Source organism: Linepithema humile, chromosome 3, assembly GCF_040581485.1.
Source record: "Linepithema humile isolate Giens D197 chromosome 3, Lhum_UNIL_v1.0, whole genome shotgun sequence".
Lineage (NCBI taxonomy): Eukaryota > Metazoa > Arthropoda > Insecta > Hymenoptera > Formicidae > Linepithema > Linepithema humile.
This window is the reverse complement of record NC_090130.1, coordinates 30297364-30320185: the sequence shown is the minus strand read 5'-3', so window position 1 is coordinate 30320185 and position 22822 is coordinate 30297364. Positions and strand designations below refer to the sequence as shown.

At 39.3% G+C, this 22822-nt stretch overlaps 1 protein-coding gene across 12 annotated transcripts in view; it reads right to left on the bottom strand.

Annotated features, from left to right (window-relative positions):
- The window catches only part of sei (seizure), a 103566-nt gene that overhangs the window by 46481 nt on the left and 34263 nt on the right, over window positions 1-22822 (bottom strand). For 10 of the 12 annotated variants that reach the window (XM_067351631.1, XM_067351621.1, XM_067351623.1 and 7 more), the window contains exons 3-7: window positions 22016-22174; window positions 18237-18387; window positions 6464-6653; window positions 5154-5316; window positions 3160-3228 (exon numbers count right to left, since the gene is read on the bottom strand). In XM_067351631.1, the coding sequence (XP_067207732.1) occupies window positions 3160-3228; window positions 5154-5316; window positions 6464-6653; window positions 18237-18387; window positions 22016-22174 (732 nt within the window). The remainder of the gene's footprint in view (window positions 1-3159; window positions 3229-5153; window positions 5317-6463; window positions 6654-18236; window positions 18388-22015; window positions 22175-22822) is intronic. The other 2 variants (XM_067351622.1, XM_067351627.1) reach the window with 2 other exon arrangements.

The window sequence follows — 22822 nt, the reverse complement described above, 5'->3', positions numbered from 1 at the left end:
CGACAGCCTCTCGACATATTTAATGATTATGAAAGAAGCTGTGTAGCGTAATAATCTAATAAATACAGGCACGTGTATACAGTAATACGTTTCTCAAATGATGTATTCTTTCCGGTCAAGTTTTATAACATCATTTACAAGTACTAATCTAATATGAATAAAATGGTACAACAAAGCGATCATATACATAATGTAAAAATAAATTTTGTATTATTTTTTTAAGTGGCAGCATTTTATAATTAAACATTGTATTATTATGCCATCTATTGAAAGTAGTAAAATGCATAGGGACAAAATAAAAAGCCGTTCTTTTCAATATATGTAATGTATAAATAATAATATAACATTAGAATTAAATATAATGTTGATGATCGCTTTGATGTCTACGAGCAATTAGACAAAAAACCGAGCCTATATCTCGATCTAAAAGCGTTTAGAAGTGTGTTAATAAAACGATTTAGTTAATCCGCACTAGAAGCTGCATACCTGTGAAAAAGAGATCGTTTTATTGTTCGTAAAAGTCGCACGAAACAGTCGTATATCAAGTTCGAGTGGCGATAGTTAGATGCTACGTCGAGTACTATACGTAATATATGTATATGATAGGGATCGTCTTGCTAATGATTTATACAATGATGTATGACAGTTCTTATTGATCGCACTACCGACATTAAACGCGATTCGCGTTGCTTTGCGATCTGTACATACACAATGGCATCCGGTTATATCCGGACGCACAGTGATATTTGCATATGTGTTGAAGTAAAAAAAGCTGTGAAAAAGTCAGCCATTCTTGTCCCGTTGTAAATGAAAGCGTAACTAAGAATTTAATTCTCGTATTCTCGGTCAGCCGAATGTACTCAGTTCTCGACCACTGCTGTTTTCGCCGAGTCACATAATACTGGTCAATACGATTTTTGTCACAAGAAAACTAATTACTGTCTTTAATGTGTATTTTTAGACTGAATTCAAATACGCAATCAGATTTGTTCTATCATCCATAGTTTTTTTGCGACAGCTATTTTTGTTGATATTATAATTTCAGCGTTTAGTATTTTTTTAATACGAAGTAATGGTTTTTATTTATTATAAATAATGTATAATTATTAAACACTCATTGTTGTAATAATAGCAGACATATACTCTCATTCTTCAGTAAAAAAAGACTGTGCAGGCTAAAATTCATGTTCTGACATGTTGAGATATGTTGCGCAATCCGTTGTGGAGCTCTAATATGCTGGCTGACTGTTGTTGGACAAAGAGAGATGTTCCACGAAAAATGCTACAAAATTATCGACTTTTTAAATAAAGCAGCATTCACTTGGTATTATTATTTAAGTACTCAATTTTATCAAACTAAATTATATGTTACTTAATAACTTTGTCTGATAAAGAAAATCTAAAAACATTTGATTTCAGAATAAAAAGTACTATTAGATTTATCCATGAGTTCTTGTGACAAGAAAAAGTTCATTTTTATTGACTAGTATAATCGAAAAACTTGTCTGTAAGAACAAGAGTAAAAAACAAAGATAAATTCATGATGTGTCTCGAAACAGAATATTTATGAAGTACAACGGAATATTCGTTGACAATATTAAATATTCATTAAACAAACAGGTAAATTTTTGTTAATTAAATAAATTATAATTTAAAAAAGTTTATATAAAAAATAAAATAAAATTTTTATATGTTTGACGTGAAAGTATATATTTAGTTCTTCGCGGAAAAATGTATTCGTGCAATAAAAATATTTTTCTCAATTAAGCTTCTCTCAGTAAAGCTTAAATTAGATTTTAACATTGATAAATTAAAAAACTAAGTTTTTTTGTAAATGCAATTTTGTAATGCATTTACAATTGTATGCATTTACAATGCAATTTTGTAATGCAATTTTGTAAATGCAACAAAATGCAATCAAAAACATCTAGATATCATCAGGTAGACGAGTACAAAATGGCTGATCGAACGAGGCTACAGAGTGCTCGTCTGATAATAAATATAGTACGACAGACATATAAAATAGTGAACGAAGATTGAGAGTGACCATTCCGACGTTTTTCATGTAACACTTATCGACTTTTGCTCAATACCGGCATCAGCATTTTATATGTATTTCTTTCTATATTCCTTAAATAAGAGTGCACAGAGTAACATGCAGATATATAAATTAGTATGTAAATAATATAATTTATGCATTGTAAAATCATTAAAATAAAATATATTCGCGTAATTATTGACGCTATAAATGTTAATAATATTATTTTGCTAGAAAATGATTAAATTCTATTAAATTAAATCTCTTAAAAATTAAATTATATAAATGACGATAAAATAATATAAACTAAAAAAATTTTTTAATTATTATCAATAAATGCAATATATTTCTTTTTCGGATAAAATGCATTAATGTGAGCTTAAGATATCGAGGCTCATTGAAAGCCGTTCAATTAACTGTGCTGAATATAAATTCCATTGAATTGATCAATACTGACAATGAGTAATAAAAAAAATTTTTCTCTTCAGCGAGGAAATATCAATTAAATCTCACGTCATTTTATTTTATTAATTGTTAATCTTCAATTTATTTTTGGTACATTCTGGAAAATCCTCCAAAAAATTTTATAGCTGAAACTATATATTGTTTCGTATTGCATAATTTAAACTCATGCATTACATGTATTTTTCATCCAATTTATAGACAGATTGAACAGTGTCGTTCACCAGAAGTATCTGAAAACAAATGTAGCTATGTAGTTTCAACTGTAAAATAGATGCAGAGCGGTACGGAACAGAGATCGATAAGCATTTCATGAAAAATGCCAGGATAGCCGCTTTCAGTTTTCTCTCTGGCGCTCTTTCACGTGAAATTGGATGTTAGCATATTGTATGTCAATGTAATATAAGTAAGTAAGTAGTAATAGTAAATTTATGTAATATAAGTAGTATAATAGAGAGTAGTAAGTGGTGAGCAGTAAAAACAGGCCTATGAAAGCTCAATCGGACACAAGTAGTACGAAGTCATCTCTTGAAAGCTCATGATAACAAGAAAGCCGCAAGCGCTTGGTAAGTAGTAAAGGGGTGCAAGCTCGCCGGTTGGCGCTCGGTCGGTTTTAGAGGAAACCAAGAGAGGAGGGTTGCTGCTCCCTCCTGTTTTACCTTCGGTCAGATTATCGACTGTCGCTGGCCGTCGCTCGAGGGTGACGTGTTCGCTCCCTCGGCCCGCTACTAAAATAGTTTACTGAGGTTTGACTTTGGATTGACAGTTTGTGTGGAGAGGGAGTCGCTATTAAGCTGACGAAGACGATATATAACGCGCACGATGAAACAGAGGAAATATCGGGGATCATAATACTTTGCTGCCGGGAAAAGGGAGAGATTGTATGTTGTATTGTTAGCACAAAGACATTATCATTTTCGTTTCATTAAATATTTAATAAAACGATCCTGCCCTTTTTCCTCTAACTACAAATTATGGTCGTAACATGAGATAAACGCATTATAATATTTATTACAACCTTTTCTAATTTTTTGGCAAAACAGTGCGGGACTGTTCCACTGGGATTTCCATTACAACATAATTCTTGAACAAAGTTTCGCGTTAAAAAAAAAGTGTTGTACAAGTTATTTATACTTTGTGTGAACAAAACTTAATACTGTTTCGCGATGATGGGATGTATAGACACATTTATCTATATGCAGTATAAAGTTGGTTATTTTGGAATACGCTTTTTACGGTATCTTTCTCCACGATGGCCGAACTAAAAATAAACGCGCGGCAGCAGGATCTGGCAAATCTCCCCGATTCTTTGTTACCGTCTTTGTCTCTAAAAATATGTTTTTGTGACTTATACATCATTTCTTCAACGATCATTTCTTCAACATCCGAGATTTGTCACCTCTGTATTATTGATAACTTTAAGGATGGTCACGTTTAGTCGCATAAATTCGAAAGGAAATCGTGAGCCAAAACATTTTCGCCCTGTTTCCGTGTTTTGGATAAACTTTACACTCTTGGCAAGGATATTGCTAAATTATGTAGCTAGAATGTTGGCAGCTTATTGCATTCCAAATGTTGACTCATACCGCTGAAACTTTTACGGTACCTCACGAAATACCTTCCTAATTATAATTAAATTACAGAATTAAAAAACAGAACGCTTAATCTGTTCTTTAGTTTCAACGAATCACACAATGCAAAATAAATTTCGGCAGTATGTTATCAAACATAAAAAAAGGATCTTCGCAATTATTTATGTTGCAGATAAAGAAAAATATGTATAATTTTTCATTAGGAGTAAATCGCACAAGTCCTCTTGACAAATCTCTTTCTGCGGAATATCATAATTTTTTTTCCAACGCACGTGAAAAAAGACAAAGCGATTTATCTACCATCAGTCCCTATTTGCAAACATGCAAGAGCTCGCGTATCTCGCGGTGTAGCTCGCGATTTTATAGAGCGCTTCGCTTGCAATGCACGCCAGGGAAGGCCATATGGTCACTATCTGTCAACATTTGCGGCATGAAACGTCGCATGCAACAATATTATTATTATTCGTGGTGCCGTTAATTATTATTTAACCACGAGGCACATATATGGGCGGCTGTATGCGCCGCCGTTTTGCACATCGCAACGAAAAACTGTGCGCAAAGTTTCGTGAAAATCAAGCGGCACGATGTCGAAATTTTCTTCTCGTTTTCTCCGCTGGATATCATGCGAGCGATTTATCACGGTGTCTACAAAAGTCTTCGCGATCTGAGTCACGGACGGCCGAATCATAAAGTAAAAGCTACTTGTTGAACTTATATAGAGAAACTATATTACTTTTGGAACATGTCAGAGGCAATCGTGTTACTCTTTCCAGTAGCAAACGCGATATTTCCTTAACCCGTCAAAATCAAGCGAGAGAAATTTTTGTTTTTTTTTATGGCTTGTAATTATACTTGTCCACCAGTTTTATTAATGTTAGAAAGATAAATATTTCGCCGGCCATGACTGAAACGCAACGCACAGCCAGAGGGATATATATCATCGGCCATAAAATAAAACATCGCTTCACAGAAAGCACTAATGCTAGGTCAGACAAGTCGCGACACGAAGAGTGGAATAAAAACCGTACGTAATGGGGACAGGAATATCATTGTGCACTTACAGACGCTGCAGGTGAGGCTGCGACAGGGCGCCCTCGCTGTTTCCGGTTTTATGGTTCTCCTCGAGATAGCGTCCAAACTCGCCGCATGAGAGACGCTCCGCGACGGGCCTTCCGCAGCACCCGACGAGTTCGCGCCCTCCCAAATGCCCGACTTTTGCGAAACCTGAAAGCACAATGCGCGATCGTGTTCATCAATCAATTTTCTTATATTTTTCACGATATTCATCGAAACTGCTAATGCTGCGGTTGTAGGGGGAAAAAAAACGGAATATATGAAGACAGATAGCTAGCTATCTGTTGTAGTTTATGAAAGAATGTAATATAAAAGCAATTAATGCACAATAGTGCTTTCTCCTTTAAATTTTTTTCCTCGACGGCGAGAAATGTGAAAAGTTTTTCCCCGCATAAACCTAGGAAAAAGGATTTTTCCGCAGTCTTACGGCGTGGCAGCCATTATCCTTAAAATTCGAGGAATCTCGCCAGGCACGTACGGGCTGATCCTATTAGCTCGGTTCGATAGCACGCTCGTCGCCCATTACGTCCAGCCGTCGGGCGTGCTTGTGAAATTGAAACGGACGGAAGAGGATAGGTGGGTAGGTAGGTGCGAGAGATAGTTTCGCTCGACGTCGATGTACACCACGTGTACGAGAGCCTAACATGTGTTCGGATTGTATAGTAGCAGTTCATGCGCTATTAACTCGCGTACACTCGTGCGATAACCCTTGCCCATTCTGCGAGGTAGCTACATGCTCGGTCGCAAATCGCGCGCGGCCAACTTCGTCCCGGAATTTCGGGCTATCGCCGCCACGTGCATGCCGAACGCGCATTTAGCACTCGTTACGGAAGTACGCTCGGAGAAACGCGATTAAAACGGACGTTTCGTCAAAACGTGCGGACTTAATTTCTTCCCTCCCGGTGAAAATGAACTGTTTGCCGACACAGTTTCGCGCGTGTCTTAGATCCGTATCGTTCTCGGCGCTTTACGCAGACGACCGTAACGCGAAAAATCCAATTAGAATGCCGAATGGTATAATAATTTACTCTTTATACAGCTCTCGTCTATAGCCTACCGCGTACTAACGGTTGGAAAACCTACGGTTACTTTCCAAAGACAATCGAGAACACGATAAATTTCCTTCCACCCTATTCGCGTGAGAAAGTTAACTATGCACCCTCTATTTCTGCCGTACGTACGTGGTTGTATCGCTAATGACACTGTTTAATTACTGCCGGCTAAGTGATCGCGACGTTGATAGATTCTCGGACAATTGCGTGCTCGTTTAATGAATGGACACACTTTTTTCACTTACGTCGCTCACCCCCTCGGGACTGGCGATGGGAGCGGTGGTGCCGGGCTGTGGTACGACATTCGGGGCGATCGCCGACGTTGTTGCGCCACCGTGGTTGCTGCACGGCGGTGGCGGAAGACCCGGCGGGGGAGTACCGGTCCTGCCTGGGCCCCACGATTCCATCATTGTGGGCGAGCCACATGTTAACGGGCTGAAAAGGAACAGTCAGCAGAAATTCCTTAGCAATTGTACACAATTGATAACGTTTCATCGTGCAATCTTAATAATCAGACATTTGTATTCTCTATCGAGATTACGCTAAAAGCCATTTGCACTCAAAAGTTAAGATAAGTTTTAAAGACTATCTACTTTAAAAGTTTATAAATTTTTCACAAACTCGTTACAAAATTTATTCCTATGGAGAAGCATCCATATTTTATTGCGGGACTTCATGCCGACACTTCATGAAAGTAAATTCTTCGCGAATTTGGTATCCAACGGGACTTAAGTCATCCCTAACATCGTAAAAGATTCAGGAGAGTAAAGTGATTATACAGATAAATAATGGTTCTTACGAAAACATCATACAATATTTATCCTAACTGAAACGCGAAGCACCGTATAAGCGTTAAAAAAGAGAAAGAAAGGAAAAAAAGAACGAAACACACAGGTGCCTTCCATTAGCTCGATCAGGAAATTGTATAGTGTGACGGTGAGCCGTAGCTACCTTTCGATACCGGGAAATGACGTTAATCCGGAAGCTAGCTCGCGCGCGTAGCTGGAGCTCACAAATGGCCGCGGGACTGGCGGACGACGAGAAATTGTATAAATCCTAAGGTTATGGGGATGGTCGATATCGCGATACGGAACGGAGGTCAGACCTCGCGAGTGAAGTGTGTCAGTGTTAGGTCAGACTTGCCAATCGATAAACAACCTCAGCCTGCAGCGCGACACGCGGACGCGTGTCCGTGCGTGCGTACGAGCAACTGCAATACGCATTCGACGACGACGCAGTTGCATTTGTTGTTGTTTTGTTAACCTAGTCTCCCCACCGTCGCATCCGTCAATGCATCCGTTACATCTGCAGACCGACGGATCTGGCAGCCGTATCGTCCTTTGTTGCCTTCAATTTGCACACGCGGAACATTCGTAACGCGATTAGGTTCGATCAGGAGGGAATTATTTAGGGGAACAAAAATGTCGATCGTACGTTCACTGTTAAGCGAATGTACAAACAGGCAGTTGCAGGCACCGTGTTCGAATACACTGCATAATGCAATAGTCTCTTGTGCGGCGCCCGCGGGAGCCATTTGTGCGCGACCGCAACTATCCAATTAGCCGTTTCATTAAATTAATTGTTTCTCCCATTGCTAAATGTACTAATATAAATTAAAATAGAAGGCCTTTTTTAACACCGTTGAACTCTCGGACATATTCCTAAATTAAAAATTAAAAATAAAAAAAGATAAAGAATTCTTGGTGTAATAGATGAGATTTCAACCGGGTGAAGCGGGAACACCTGGTTTGAGGTAAGAGCGTTAAACATGCGCACAAAATTTGTGTTAAAAATAGCGACAACTTGTCGGAGAATGTAATTAGAATTTCTAGAATGGCGTTGCCGCGTTCTCTTAACAGCATCACTCGACCGCGACGCGACGATGCATTTATCAGCGCTGCAGTTTGGCTGCAGTTTTGCGAGATATCGCGAGCGCGCTGCATCGGCAACGCTCACCTTAATTACCATCATTCGGATTTAATTAATTAATTCCGCGCTCAATGTGCCGAGGATTTAACACGAGATTAGTCGGCGCTCGATAAAACCAGCCCTTGCCGACCGTTCGCTAATTGGACGTAAAAACTTGGGAGGGTAACAAATGCGGAAGGGGGCTGGATGAGAGAGGCCCGTTTAATTCGCTGGAAAGTTTACACGGTCGGTGGATCACTGGCAGATCTGCAAGAATTTCATAATGGCGTACCGCCTGTCTCTTCTTTCAGGACTTCCGTCCCCCGATAGCGTTAGGGACTGGAACGCGGAGGATATGCGCTTGGAAGCTATCCAACATGTTCGGCACACAACGGTGAACCGCCGATGCGATACGAAACCCTCATAAAGCAGCGACTCGATACAGAAAGAAACGATTCCCCTTTGTTCGATCCTCTTTCGCGAGCTTCCATTCAAAAACGTTCGCCGTTTTTTATCCCCTCGGTTCGGTAATTTGTATGCATGAGCGAAGTTGCGAAACGGACGGGTTAAGTTCATCTGGTGAATGAAGATGTGCTGTATGGCAGTGGGGCAAAAATTTATATATATCTCTTTAAAATCGCGAGATGGTTAATTTTCTTTAATCGAGTAAAACAATTTTTAGGACTTTATTTAGAAATAAAAGAAAGGAAAAATTACAAATGTTGATTTAATGACAATTACTAGAAAAAAAACAATCATGTGAGTAGAATTTTTAATTTTAACTTCTGGTCTATAAAACGAAATACGTAGTAGTCTTTCGTAAGATTGGCTGGCAGTTTATCAAAGATGATATGCTATTAGTAACAACAAAGTTACTATCACGAAAATAGAGATCGTCCGTAAAATCCCTCTGTCTTTTCTCTTCGATGGATTTTACATTGATATTTATCACTAGTTATTTCACGTTCCGTGTGTCGCAAGGGGCTGAATTTTATCGCCGGATGCGATCAGCCGACTCGCGCGAGCGGTGAATTTATCGACGTTTACAGCGTCGAGGTAACCCTGACATCGATTCCCAGCGGGTGTGTTGACAGAGTGATTTCGTAATACAAATAGATGCATGGTAATGGTGCTGTTCCTTTTTTTTCTCAGATAAAAAAAGACTATTTGTTAACCACTTCGAGCTAATTCTTTTTCCAGAAATATTATATATATATATATATATATGTATATAAAAAGTACTGCATAGAATGTGTATCTAATTGTAGGCACATACTTGTCTCTTTCCTTTTTATTATATTCTTCGAAGAATTATATCTTGGACAGTAAATTAATATAAATTCAATTAGATTGAAATTAACTAAAGTCCATATTACTTCTCAAAATTCGATAAATACGTTCGATCGTCAGCTGGGAATCTCATATTTGTGCAATTTCCTCGGCCAGAAAAATATCAGATTGCATTTATTTGTTCGCATGTCAATAATTTCCGCGCGACGCGTCGTTAGCGCGCCGCTGACATTTCCAGCGGAAACGACGCGTCTACAGTGACAATAATTTGTTTTCGAACGTAATAGCCGCGGAAATACGAAAGCTCAATGCTTCCTATATATATATATATCGCTTGCAATTGCATCAACGTTTTATTCCAAATTATTGACCGTTTTAGTATTTTGCTATAAAAACGCAGACTTAATAGACTTTCTTCTGATTGAGTCAAGAAAGTGGCTTGTGCTTGAAACTTCTTCCGCTGCGATTTTATACGCCGCATTAATACGAAGAAGAATGAGAGTACTCGCTGTCAAGAAAATGATGAATATCAGCTCGCATTATTAATGTGAGAAGCGAAGCGTATTGCAACAAAGCCCTGATCGCGGTGATTTGATTAATTTCCTAATTTGATTAACTGTAACATGGAAATTCTGATTAGATCATAATGCGTGAACGAATTATAATTCTATCAGTTATATAGTTTCTCCACGCCCTCGCCACCCTCGTAGCCGTGCATGCCATGCTGTTGGGTGTGTACCAGAAATTAAAGCGGAAAATAGTGTTTGCATGTTTATTGTTTAAATCAGATTCGTGGTGGTGCAGTTTGCAGTACAGTCACGCTTCTAGCACATCCAGCGGTGACATTTGGCAATTGCGTATACCGTTGATAATCAATTTACGCGATATTTACATTCCAATAAAAAAAAAAAAAAATTTAATTTTCCACACCTGAAAGTTTAACCCACATTATTGCGCTTTCCCGCTACATAATTAAGCCCGCCGGTTTTTCCACGAATAGAACTTTCGCTATGATTTTATTTTGCTATGATTAATTATAGCAGTTTAGCTTTTTCTTGTAATTGTCTCGCGATATCCACAACTGTATCGAAAGTCGGTGTGACCTCAAAAGTCGTTTTTACGATTCCTACGTTAATTAACTGCAAAGCAAACTCGCTCCATCCTTGGCATCCACGAATGCGTGTTCTCACGCGAAGGTCTCGAGGAGCGTGTATAACGTCATATTTCGCGGAATTAGTATGTTTCATTCGGCCAAAAATTGTGGACGACCGCTAATTTGGAGAAATTCTCGCGGTAATATCTAAATATCTTAAATCTAAAGCTAGCATGCAATTTCCTTTTCGTGAATTCTGCATGAATCGTGAATGTAATGAATTATTACTTTATTCTAATTAGATTTGCGAAAAATACAGCTGTTTGTGCAACACATAAGTAGCTTGCTCTTTGAGTTAATAAAATGTAACAAAAGTGTTATTCAGGCACAAAAATGACATTAAAAAAATCATTTATAGCTCAAATTTCTATCAATTCTTTCCAGCACATGTAAAATACGTGAAAAATAAACATTAAACAATCGTTCAGTTAATTGTAAACTAACAAACAGCGAAAACTATAATTAAAAGTTTTAATTCAATAAAGTATTATGTGTATGCAAAACTCGAAAAATTTTGATTAACATTTCTGGTGTAACAATTGTACAAATGTGCTAAGCGAATAAACAGGTAACAAATTGTCACAACTCTTGGCGCTCCTTGTGTCAAATTTGCTAACTCATTCTCGCGCCGTCTGCGCATTAATTTATTTTTACGTTCTGCGTGACATTTCAACGAGTGGTAGCCATAGAGAAATTCTATTGTCATTCGGCTCTCGTGTTTGAACCGTCGTCATGAATGTTGGCGTGCCAGCCGCGGTTCACCCTGAAATACGCTGTGACGCCTTGGAATTCAACCGCTCGGAGTGAGGTACTACCCTTCTTCCTACCCTCGCATTTATTGTCTTAGCGGTGAGACACACTTTACTAGCAATTATATCTCCCATTGCTAGCACAATGTTGCATCCGGTCTGTTACAATACGAAATAAGAATTACCACAAAAAAAAAATCAAAGTGGCCAACTTTGGTTCAAAAATAAATTCATCGCATTCATATTACTTTTAACCGCCAATTTAAGCACAAAGTTTTCAAAGAAATCTGCTTTCAATAAAAATTTATGGAGGCAATAAGATTATTATGCACCGACGAGTCACCTTGATGCTGACTCAGCGACCTCAAAGAAACAACAGGTCTGGAATTACACCGGAACTGTACTCAACGTGTCCCAAGTAAGATCGAGCTTAATGGCTGCCGTAAATCACTGGGTGATCGTGCACGACGCCTGAGTAAAACAAGCGGAAGCGTAACCTCATAATCATTACGTAAGATAGCAAAGCCGGTACATTTGTCAATGTCGTCGCGGAATTAAGCTTTGAAGCTGTCACGTTGGGCTATAACTTAAAAGTTTCGTCTTATTTGATGTACAAGCGGTATTTGCGGTCGGCCAATTTTTGGCCGGCGACTTTTCTCGGACTGAATGCCGGCTAATTTCTCGCCTATCCAAACTGGAAAACTGCAGAATAAATCTTAGCACGGGTCGATAGAGCCGGGACCACCCGAAACCCTCTTCTAACCGTGAACTTCCGAGAACAAAATGCCGCCTGGGCGACGCCGCGGGGTGGAAGATTATCCGACTCGATTTGTACCCGGATGGGTGAAGCCCGAAATTAGCTTACCCCGACAAAGTTGGGATTATCAAACCGCGGTTTATGCCTGTGATCTGCACACCGGAAAACTCCATCGCAAGCGGCGCACTATCAGTTTATAATCGCATTCTCAAAAGCAATTATCCCGATCACGTATCAAGCACTCTGCACGTTTTGAAAAAAAATTTTCCCGTAAATTCGAATTGGAAATCGCGAAATTAAAGTCGAAATTTTTTTACATTGAAAATTATCGTTTGAAATTAATGATGTGTAAAGAGCGCAACGAATGTTTTTTAAATGCCGAAGCTTTCCGACTCTCTAAACTCCATTTAAACCTCGGACTAAATACATTAGAAAATTTGTCGAACTGGTTCACAGCTGCTTCGTACTACGTAACTACTCCCATTTATTACCTCCGTGTTATATGCGGTGTTGCGTGTTAACAAGGTTTGCTCTTAAAACGTGCATTGACCCAGTACTACCTGCCACTACTTCCGGTCTTCGTACCATCCACCCGGCTCAGCTACAGCGCATTTCTCCATATCTATATTCCACGTGCCTTAACGTGGTTCTTGAATCATTTCATGGTCACGCACACCTTTTCGTAATGAGATAAAATCTTCCGCGCAAAACGCGCGAACGCGTTCATTCATTTAACTGTGTATTCACGTCTATTCATTGAGTATTCGACAAACTCGTTTAAAACCGTTTTCAATCATTTTAATTAACCTCTATCTTTCTCAATCAATGTTTATAAAAGCTTTTTGCGTAAAGATCTTAGCGTATTTCGAAAAATAGTTTTATTTCAAAATTAAATTGTGTAATTAATTTTTCATTATTCAGAAATAAAAAAATTGTTTAAATTTTCAATTAATATTAAAAGATTATATAATATAAAATTGGATAACAATGACTCTGTGTGTGTGTGTGTGTGTGTGTGTGATAAAATATTTAATAAAAAAATACCCAATATTTAATAAAAAAATCCCAAGAAAAACCCAATGTAATCTTTTTAAATCGGTTCTGGCTGCACTTTGTATCCTTTGTAGTAATTTAAATTAATCCACCTGCAGAATACGATAAAAATCATCTATCGTCTATCGTAAATAAAAAAAAAAAACGACACACACGGTATACATATAAAGCTGCGCCCGGGCGCAAAAAGCAGAAACTCGTTTTCACTCTTTTCTGCGTAGCCTTGCAGCGATTGCAGATGTGATTCCTCAAACTTCACGCCACGACGTTGCGTGCTGGCGTGACGTGCCTTGAAAAGCACAGCGAGAGCGAGGAGATATTCCTCTTTGTCACCGTCGTTTTAATGGAGCTTTCGGATTATTCAGCAATGAGACGCCGCCATTATAACGCGAGAAACAAAGTTCCACCGCCGACAAGATACGCGTCCTCGACTCTCGCGAAGTTTCCGGAGAGGGTCCTAACTTTTACCACAACAAGCACCATTTGGTTCCCATTTTTCACGCCGTTTCACACTGCCGCGAGATTTCTTGCATTCAATACGGTGCACCTCAAACCGCTTGAATATGAAAGCATGTCGCGCGAATACATTAGTACTCTTGAATTGATTTCTGCTTCAAGAAATTTAAAATTTTTGTTCTTCCACCTGCATTAGTGGTATAAAAAGGCCATTTGCTTTGGCGATACGTAAAAACAATCGTAAAATTTATTTGACTATTTCCTTAGCGCGACCAGTTTTATGTAATGGAAAGTTAATTCATGATTCATGAGATTAAGAAGTAAGACAAACCGTATTTTGAAGTATTTACGATGCCGTGTAATTTGCAAGGCACCCGTTTTAATTTGCATTTGACGTTTGACTCTGTACTTGCAAATTAATTGGATTCGAATACGTATTATACGATAAATGGTGCGAAGAAGAAGTATTTACCATCACGTTGCACCAACGGAAAATTGGTTTAATGTATTTTTTCCAATTTTGTAATATTGGAAGAAATATATAAAACTTAAGTAAAATGCATACTGTCGCAAAGAATTACGCGGTTTTAATTTACTGTCCCGCAGTATTGCAATAAATATCATAAAATTAAAATAAGCATACCGCATTGTACAGATAGAAATTACGCGATCATTAATTTATATCTTGTCATACTGCAGTAAACGTTACGAGCATGCATTGCTAACTGCACGATAAGAAATTGCGCGATATTGCAACTAGTTTATTTTGAGTTTGTTGTGCCTGGCGAGGTTCGACATCGTGCGGTTGTACAAGTTCGGCGAGCTTGCATTTTCGACGGCATCCATCTTCGTCACGCATTGTGTCCACGGCTCGATTAACGGCTTTGGCTTTCCGATTGCAACACGTCGTCGCGTGCAACGCTCGTTCGCGACGACGTGGCAGGTTCACCTTGAGCAAGGAGCCGCCCTGCACCCTGCACCCTGCACCTTGCGCCCGGCGCGACCCTGTCTCTCCGTTAGTTTCTGTCCGCCCCAAGGTCGTAGGCGCGATCGTATTATTCTCCGTCGTTTTTCGTGCTTCCCGGTCCTCGACGTGGTTTATGCCGTCCGTCTAAGTCGCGTTGCGTGCCGTGCACGAGCTTGCAACCCTGAAGCAAACCGCTGCCAACCTCGATAGTTTCTATCCCCTTGTCTTTAAACATATGTATTCCCGTAACAATCGAAGGTGAAAAGCTTCAAGGCCAATGAAATCTCAGATTATAACGTAAACCGCGGGGAAATAACGCGCGCTGATTTATAAATATTGTAACCAATTTTGACAGACAGCCATTTCCTGAATTGTTAAATAAAAAAATCCACCTGCATCAGCGAAGTCAAAAACAATCTATATCTCGGAAAAATGTATTTCTGTAATAATTCGCATCTATATAAGCATATCGCTTGTACGAGATGACGCTAATATATTCCAGATAGATCACACTGGATGTTCTTAATGTCGCTCATTAAAATTCATGGAAACCGCTGTGAGCTTGGAGTAAATTCGATTTCTCCACCGAATCGTGCCTTGGTTACTTGTATTATTCATCAAAGCCGTGAAGAGAATCAACCAGGCAAACCTACTTTACTTGTTCGTAGCAAAATGCAGTTTCGATTGTTTACGATATTTTTTTTTCGCCAATAGTTATATTTCGCAGTACGAATTACATTTGTCTCTGAGCGTGACGGGCTTTGAGGAACGGCTCAGGTGTCTTTTATTGAAAGTCCTCTGGCGAAAACATATTTTTCTGTCTTTTTACTACGGTACACTGCGGTACTACGAACATACGAAACTTTTAGCGGACTAGGTCCGGCATTTCAGCGTTTCTAGGTCCGGAAAACTTTGCGGTTATCACCAAAAGACAAATGGAGGGTAAAATTAAATTCCGAGATCCTATCGGCCCAGCATATATCGTGATGTGTGTATCGCGTAATTAATATCTGTCGATACTCAGACTCGTCTCATACATTTTACGAGATTCAAAAGTAGATAATAATAAAGTACATACTAAATATTAAAAGCGATTTCATTCAGGCAAGCAAATAAAAGAATGATAAATCATTAACGCATTGATGGTTTTCCTTTCATCCTTTAAATTCATTTTTTAGCGTATAACACTAGAAAAGTTAAAATGTTGCTAAGGCTTTTAATTAGAGAAATATAAGTATTATTAAACGCAGTGAAAGAGATAATGAGTGTGGAGGAACGCGCCGTGTATTAAAAGCAATTTTAGAAAATAGCACCGTTGGGATTCCTATGATTTTCCAATCGTTTGAAATTATACGATACAATTGCCATGGCCAAAGTTGTTCCCGGCAAGGAATATCGATCGATTGGCCGCTCCCAGAGCACGGAAATAAGCTTGGGGAAGTGCTGCGTCATGCTTTGAGAATAAAAGAGGCCCACGAAGGTGGATTTGTTCTCCGAATGTCGTTTTTAACGAGCGTCTCGACGCTCGTAAATCGGTGCGGAGGACGATCGATGGAAATTTCTTTATCCGGCTCGTAACTTCGAGTAGCGAAACACGATTCGAAACGAGTGCAATCGATCTCCGATGTTGATGAGAGCGATCGCTGTTTACGGATCGTTCCAACGAGTCGGTCGTCGTTTCCGGAACACCCGGTTGTTTACTCAAGCGTGTTGCTCGCGATCGCACGGATTTCGAATGCGCAGACTGCGAGATACTGCACTGCGTGATCGGGCAAATGCGAAATCGGGAAACGCCATCCGGCGCAGATATCGCGATATCAATATCGATCTTCCGCTATGAGATATTTTTCCAGACGTATAGAATGTCTGTCCCTTTTTCGCAACAAGACCATCATAAAGCAGGATGGTTGAGAAACGCAATATCATCTATGTTTCGCCGAATATGAGAAATTAAAAATTCAATAAAGGACTTTAAGCGCAGTTCCTCCAGCAAACAGAAATTCAACTAGTCATCGTTCACAAATTTCGCAGTGCGGTGAATTCTTAAAATATTATTATTTGTTATTAATATTATCATTGTATTTTTCATATATATTATAATTCAATATAAAAATGGATTTGAAAGTGCTTTTTAACGTAGTAAATGTTGATCACTTAAATTTATCGCAATCTATAAAAGATGTTCTCGGAGTTCCGTATTCGCGAAAATAGATGTAATCCCATGAAGTACTATTTGTGAATTTTTCTTACGTGTTGTTTCAGCAATTTAGTTGTTATTTCCGGCATATTTCAACAGAATTGGAATAGACTCGTAAAGATCTCTCAAAATCGTTCTTCGGGATCTCGAACAACGGTTTACAGTACAACGTTTACGTCATCGTTATTACGGTTTATTAATGCAAACGTCAACGGTTGCGTCTTTGGTGCGAGAGGATGCTGAACTGAACGCGGTGAAAGTATAATAAATAAGAAATGGAAGAACATTTCTCCGAATTTGTAACATCAATGAATCACATCGAACAGGAAGCTCAGTGCAGCCGTCGCGACGGACAGCTCGATGGTTGTTTGTCGATCTTTCCGTCAGTCTGACGTTTTCGCGCTAGACGTGACTGTTTATTCAAGCCCGTTTCGACAAAGTCCAGTCGTAATCAAAAGTCGATCGCGAAAATGTTACTCGGAATTTGGAATAATACCCCCCGTGGAGTCTGGTACGCATAACGTCCGGGTCGACTTTCTTTTCAGTCAAAATAAATCGACTTTAAACAGTTTAAAGCTCTTATGTAAAAAAAAAATACGGGGGGCGTCTTAGTACACATCCTGTATACAAGTTAGTGTGGTAATTGAATTTTCATTTAAGGATGCGACGATGAGAATATAAAAGAACAGATCGCCAAGGAAGCTGAAAGGACCAGCGCTTGACGTCTCAATCTTGTTACAGCTCAGCAACTATGACTAAAGTTTTAAAGTAATTGGCAGCGGGAATGTAGGTTAGTTGCTGTTCTAGCACTGTTAATGCCTTCCGCGTCTACTTTGCACGGTAATCGATCGAGTAACGAGCTACCAAAAAGGCCATCCGTTGGCCCGCTGATTGCCCGACTCATCGTCGCGATACCACTGACGCATCGAGATACACTGCAATATCGTTAGCAAGGCGAGAGAGCTCCGCTTCGTTACTCTGATTGCCGTGCAGTGCTACTTAATCAGATCGTGTACTTCCTAACGGTATATTCTATAACACGGCGAGTAACTCTCCCTCTTGAACACGCTAATAGGCAGTAGCACTGGCCGAGAAATTTCAGGCGTAATCGCGCATCTCAATTATCATTTTTATTTAAGTACTTTGGTAAACATAATCTTCAAAATGTGTAAATGTATCTTATTTGAAATAAGATTCACTATATTAATTAACCGATAAATTAGACATAGAACGAAAAGTAGAAAAACTATTAATGTTGTGAATTAAATTTTTATAAAATATTATTTTTTATCTTTCTATAATTTCAGTGCATAATAAAAAAATTAAAGCCTTATTTTAATGAATAAAATAATTAAAATTACTAGAAATTTAAGCGTACTAAAAAGCTCGAAAGAAAATTTTACCTCATTAAATTAAAATTAAATCAGATGAAACGCAACAAGGTTCGCACTTTCGAGGCATTAATAAAATTTGACAAAAGTGACTCACCAGTTCTCAGAGGCGTCCTCGTCGAGGATGGTCCCGTCAGCAAGTCGATGAGGCAAATTAGCCGCCGTGCGTGGTCGGTTCCGGACCCTCGGCGGACCAACGACACCGGTTCTCGATAGGCCAGCCCGGAAGGACGCCCTTGCCCTGTCGACTGCTCGAGTCAACGTCATTGAGTCTCATTAGTACTGTTAGTAGTCGGTGTTAGAGCGACGGTAAGTGAAGCGCGCGGAGCTTTGCATAAATTGCCGTCGCAAGAAATGGCAATTACACCATCTACGATGGTCGATATGCACCGTCGTTTTTATTATCTACATCCCCGACGCTCGGCTAATGTACACAAAACGTGCAGGATAAACATGCGGGACGTGTGGAACGCAAACGTTGCACCTGACACGACCAGTCTCGCGGAGCGACATGCGCATGTGGTTAAGCCCAATTAGACAATCCGATTAAACTTGCATTAAAGCTGCTGTATCCATTGCGACATTAGTTGATTTAAAAAAAAATTTTTTTATTCAATACACGCTAATACCTTTGTTTATTCAATAATCGCTACTTTTTTCTAGAAAATAAAATTCCAAATGCATTACAACTTTTTTTTATATTAACAATTTAGCTACATATTTTATTTAGCACGGGCGATAATTGCTGCTTAATGTCTCTGTCGAAGCACGAATGATTCGAGACACGCGCGCCGTCGGAAGTTAACGATTGATTTAACTTCGCCAACTCCGCATTGTCGCACTCGGCCCATCGAACTTGTCACGTTGGGTACTGGAAAATCCATTTACCATGTCGCTCAGTAAGAATTCTTCACAAAGATAAGTCAGTCAACGTCGCACTTTTAATTCGTCTTCTGACGCGCGGTTTGCCACGTCTGGCACACAGATGACAGAAATGTGCAATCTCCGTTTCTGCTTTACGTTGCTTGATTTCGCGCCAGCCGTGGCCGTTGAACTTTCACTAAAATTATTATGCCTGTCTTTGAACCTTCGTTCATCGGCGCCGCCAAAATTCGTCGACCTCCACGCGAAAAACGGCACGTTTGAACACGCGCGCACGATTGCGTCAACGAAGAAAGACTCACGATAGAAGACATGGCTTGTCTCCTCGCACAGACTCGAAGTTCTTCAAATCTAAATTAACATATTCAATTCTCTGGCCGAATACCGTATCGTTAAAATCTATTATCTTTAATCGAAAAATGATACGCGTCTAACGCGCGTGCACCAAAGCGTATTAAAAAAATGCGATTATCAGCGAAAATACGCGATATTTGCTCGTTACGTTTAATTTCGGTATGCAGATATGGACACTGAAAACGTCACGGTAAAACGCGACAAAGAAATTTCAATTAAAAATATTCGCACTCGAATGCGAGCATAGCTGGACGAAATTACAGCCACAATCGCTCATCGTCGGCGTAGCTAAAGAAAAAAAAAAGCGGATAAAGAGAAACTGAGTAAAAGTGTCGACGAGTGAATACAACGGCCGCAATCTTCTCGAATATATACCGATGTAGATTGTTATTAAACGGGAAAAATCGCTCTCCGCGGTTTCTCGATGTCTACTGTAATAATTTGCTATTAGAAGGCGAATTGATTGGATCGTTTTCGAATTGTTTTTCTATGTGATGTCGACCCGATCCAAGTCGATGTTATATTGACTCAATAATAAGAAGAAAATGAATGGAGACAAAGACGAAACCGCAAATTGAATATTGAGTCAAATAATCTAAAATAAAGAGAGCTTTAAAAATAGATAATTACAGATGTGAGATTGAATCCTGAAGGAGCAATCGAAATGCAGCGTCGATAAGATATTATAACAGAGTTTTGTAATATAATTATTTAACAATTATCAATCAATTGCGATAATCGCGATGGGATCGATTTATTTAGATGATGGATTACACCATCAAATATCCGTTATTGATTGCATCTTGATGAGGCTAAAGCTGAATAGCCTGGACTCTTCAAGGAACAATTTCAAACTTTGTACAAACTATCGATTAGGGATTATATCGGCTTTTCAAAATTTCTGCGCATTCAGTTATTGGTATCTCGAGCAGATTAAAGTAGCATTGAATGTATTATTACGCGATCGTACGCAATCGCATATTAGTCAAACCGCCCCCATAATTAATTAAACGGTATCGACAAGTAATTAGTGATTATTGATCAAATACAATAATTAAAAATGCTAAAATTTTGACATGTTAATTTCTTGAAAAAAAAAATAAAAAGTTATAATTTCTAATTTTCCAAATTATATGTAAATTTTCGCGATGTTTAAAAGAATCAAGTTTTTCTTAAAAAAAAATGCGTGCTTAAAGTCGAATAAGAGTAATGAGAGAAAATTAACGCGTCCATTGATTTTTCTATGCGTGATGTCTGTGAAAAAGGTATTTCCTCGAGCACGCTCTTAACGCTGCGCGACTTTCCGCTACGCTCGATCGATTTCTGTTACAAGCCTCTAACCATCAGCTGCTTAGGGGGCGGATTATCAACCAGGAGGTAAGGTGCCTATAGCCACCTATTCGAGGGCATAACATTTATTACCGGGTCAGGGTTAACCGTTAGGCGCGCCACACACGTCCAGCACTCTGCAGCGTCATTCTAAAAATAGTTTCGCGAGCACTCCAGATATAAAACACGACCACGTGTCCCGTTCTCCGTACGCACATATGCACATACGTACGTTTTCTAAATTGGTTCCGAAAAATGGCAAAAAGCTCAATAGCGAAACGCGCTGGCGTAACGCGCCAACAAAATGCAAAAACTAAAAAAATAATTGCGGAATAGATTTTCTAAAATTCTCTATTAAAAATAAATGCAATAATATTTTGTCGATAAAATGATTTAGAATCGCATTTTTTACTAAACAAATTAGTATATCGTCGCAATTCTATTTTCTTAATCGCGAAAAAGATTTGACGCTGACATTATGCGATAGAACGGTGTCAGAGGCGCAAATTCTTTTGCATATTAAACATCAGTAAATGATTATAAAAGCAAAGTCTAATTACGGGGTTGGCCGCGAGATATTACACGCGCATGAACACCGACAAAAATAATGGGCAGAGACAATTAATAGTTTGCGTCTGAAAAGGCGCAAACTTGCAACAAGAGATATATGCGGCAATGACAATGCAGCGTATACGCGACGTACATAATTGCGCATACGAAAGAACTCGCGTCCGAATTTCCGCAAGATTGTAACGCGGCTTATTATGCGGATACATCTGACCTCGATCTATGATCGTAATAATGATCGTCACAAATGAGGAGTAACCTACGAGTGCCATACCACGTTCCACTTGTAAACGAAACGGCCCCGAATGTCAGCGCGACGATATCTTATAACGGACAATGCAGCAAGAAATAATGATAGCCACGTTTAAAAGCTGCAGGCAGTTATATGTGTGGGAGGCACGAAATGTCTTGGCAGGATATCGTGTGTAAATGTTAGGCCGCGAATATCGCTTAATCTAATTGCACAATAAAGATAAACTCGAAATTGAAGGTACATGCTGAAAATATCACCGATAATTACTTAAGTCGTAAATTTCGTCAAATTTCATCATTTTCTCTGGAATTTTGATGTTCATATATGACAATAATCTTGTGTGCGGAAGTTTCTCGTAATACAGACTGAAAATACTTCCATCGGAGCAGCCGCGAATTTTTCGTGCGTACGCGGTACATTTTCGTGCGAAAATTCGGACACGCGCATGCATCGAAAAGAGTCGAAGTAGAACGAATAAAATTGGAACATACAGCGTGTCGCGAGCCTGTTGTTGGCCTGACTCGGCGGCGGAATCGCGGGCTGCGGAGGCGGCTGCGAGCTCAGATCCTCGAAGTTTATGATTTGCAAGCAAATGTCGTCCACCTCGCTCCTTATTAGCGCTATCACCTCGCTGCAGAGGAACTTGGTTCCTGAAACAGGAAATTAGCAAGTCAGATACTCGGCTCTGAAGCGCCAGCCGTCTGACACACGGCTGTCGAGCTCTCATCATAAATGTATATATATGAGCGGTAAATGCTCGAGCAATCCATTGCATAAAGTTTAATTTGCTTGTAAAATAATACGCCAATACAAGGATTCGATGGATCGAACGTAATCGATACATCTAGCAGCACTTAGCTAAAACAAATTCTTTGCATGACACATAAGTGTCCAAGATTATTCATTGAAAGCATAACTGCACGTTTCGTCAAATATCGATTGCGTCTGAAGCGCTACCCGCGCAACTTCCATCCACTCGATAATTCAAGTTTCCGACGGCACTTCGAGATCATCGCGAACATCGATGGCACTTTGATGCGTGTCAAGGATTATCGAGGTGCGACCGGTAAAATTTGGAAATATTGCACAGGGAATTGCAAGAGTACAAACCAACGGAGAAATTTATGCCGGAGCACGTACAAAATGCCGTGACCTATTCGCGCGAAGTGGACTGAGACTACGACGCGATAAGTATTCCGGATTGACGTTTACTGGATGTCACTTAGACGCTGATGTACAAATTACGCGCTCTAGGCGATATTTCACTTGCAGGTAGACGCATGGGAAGACAAAGGATA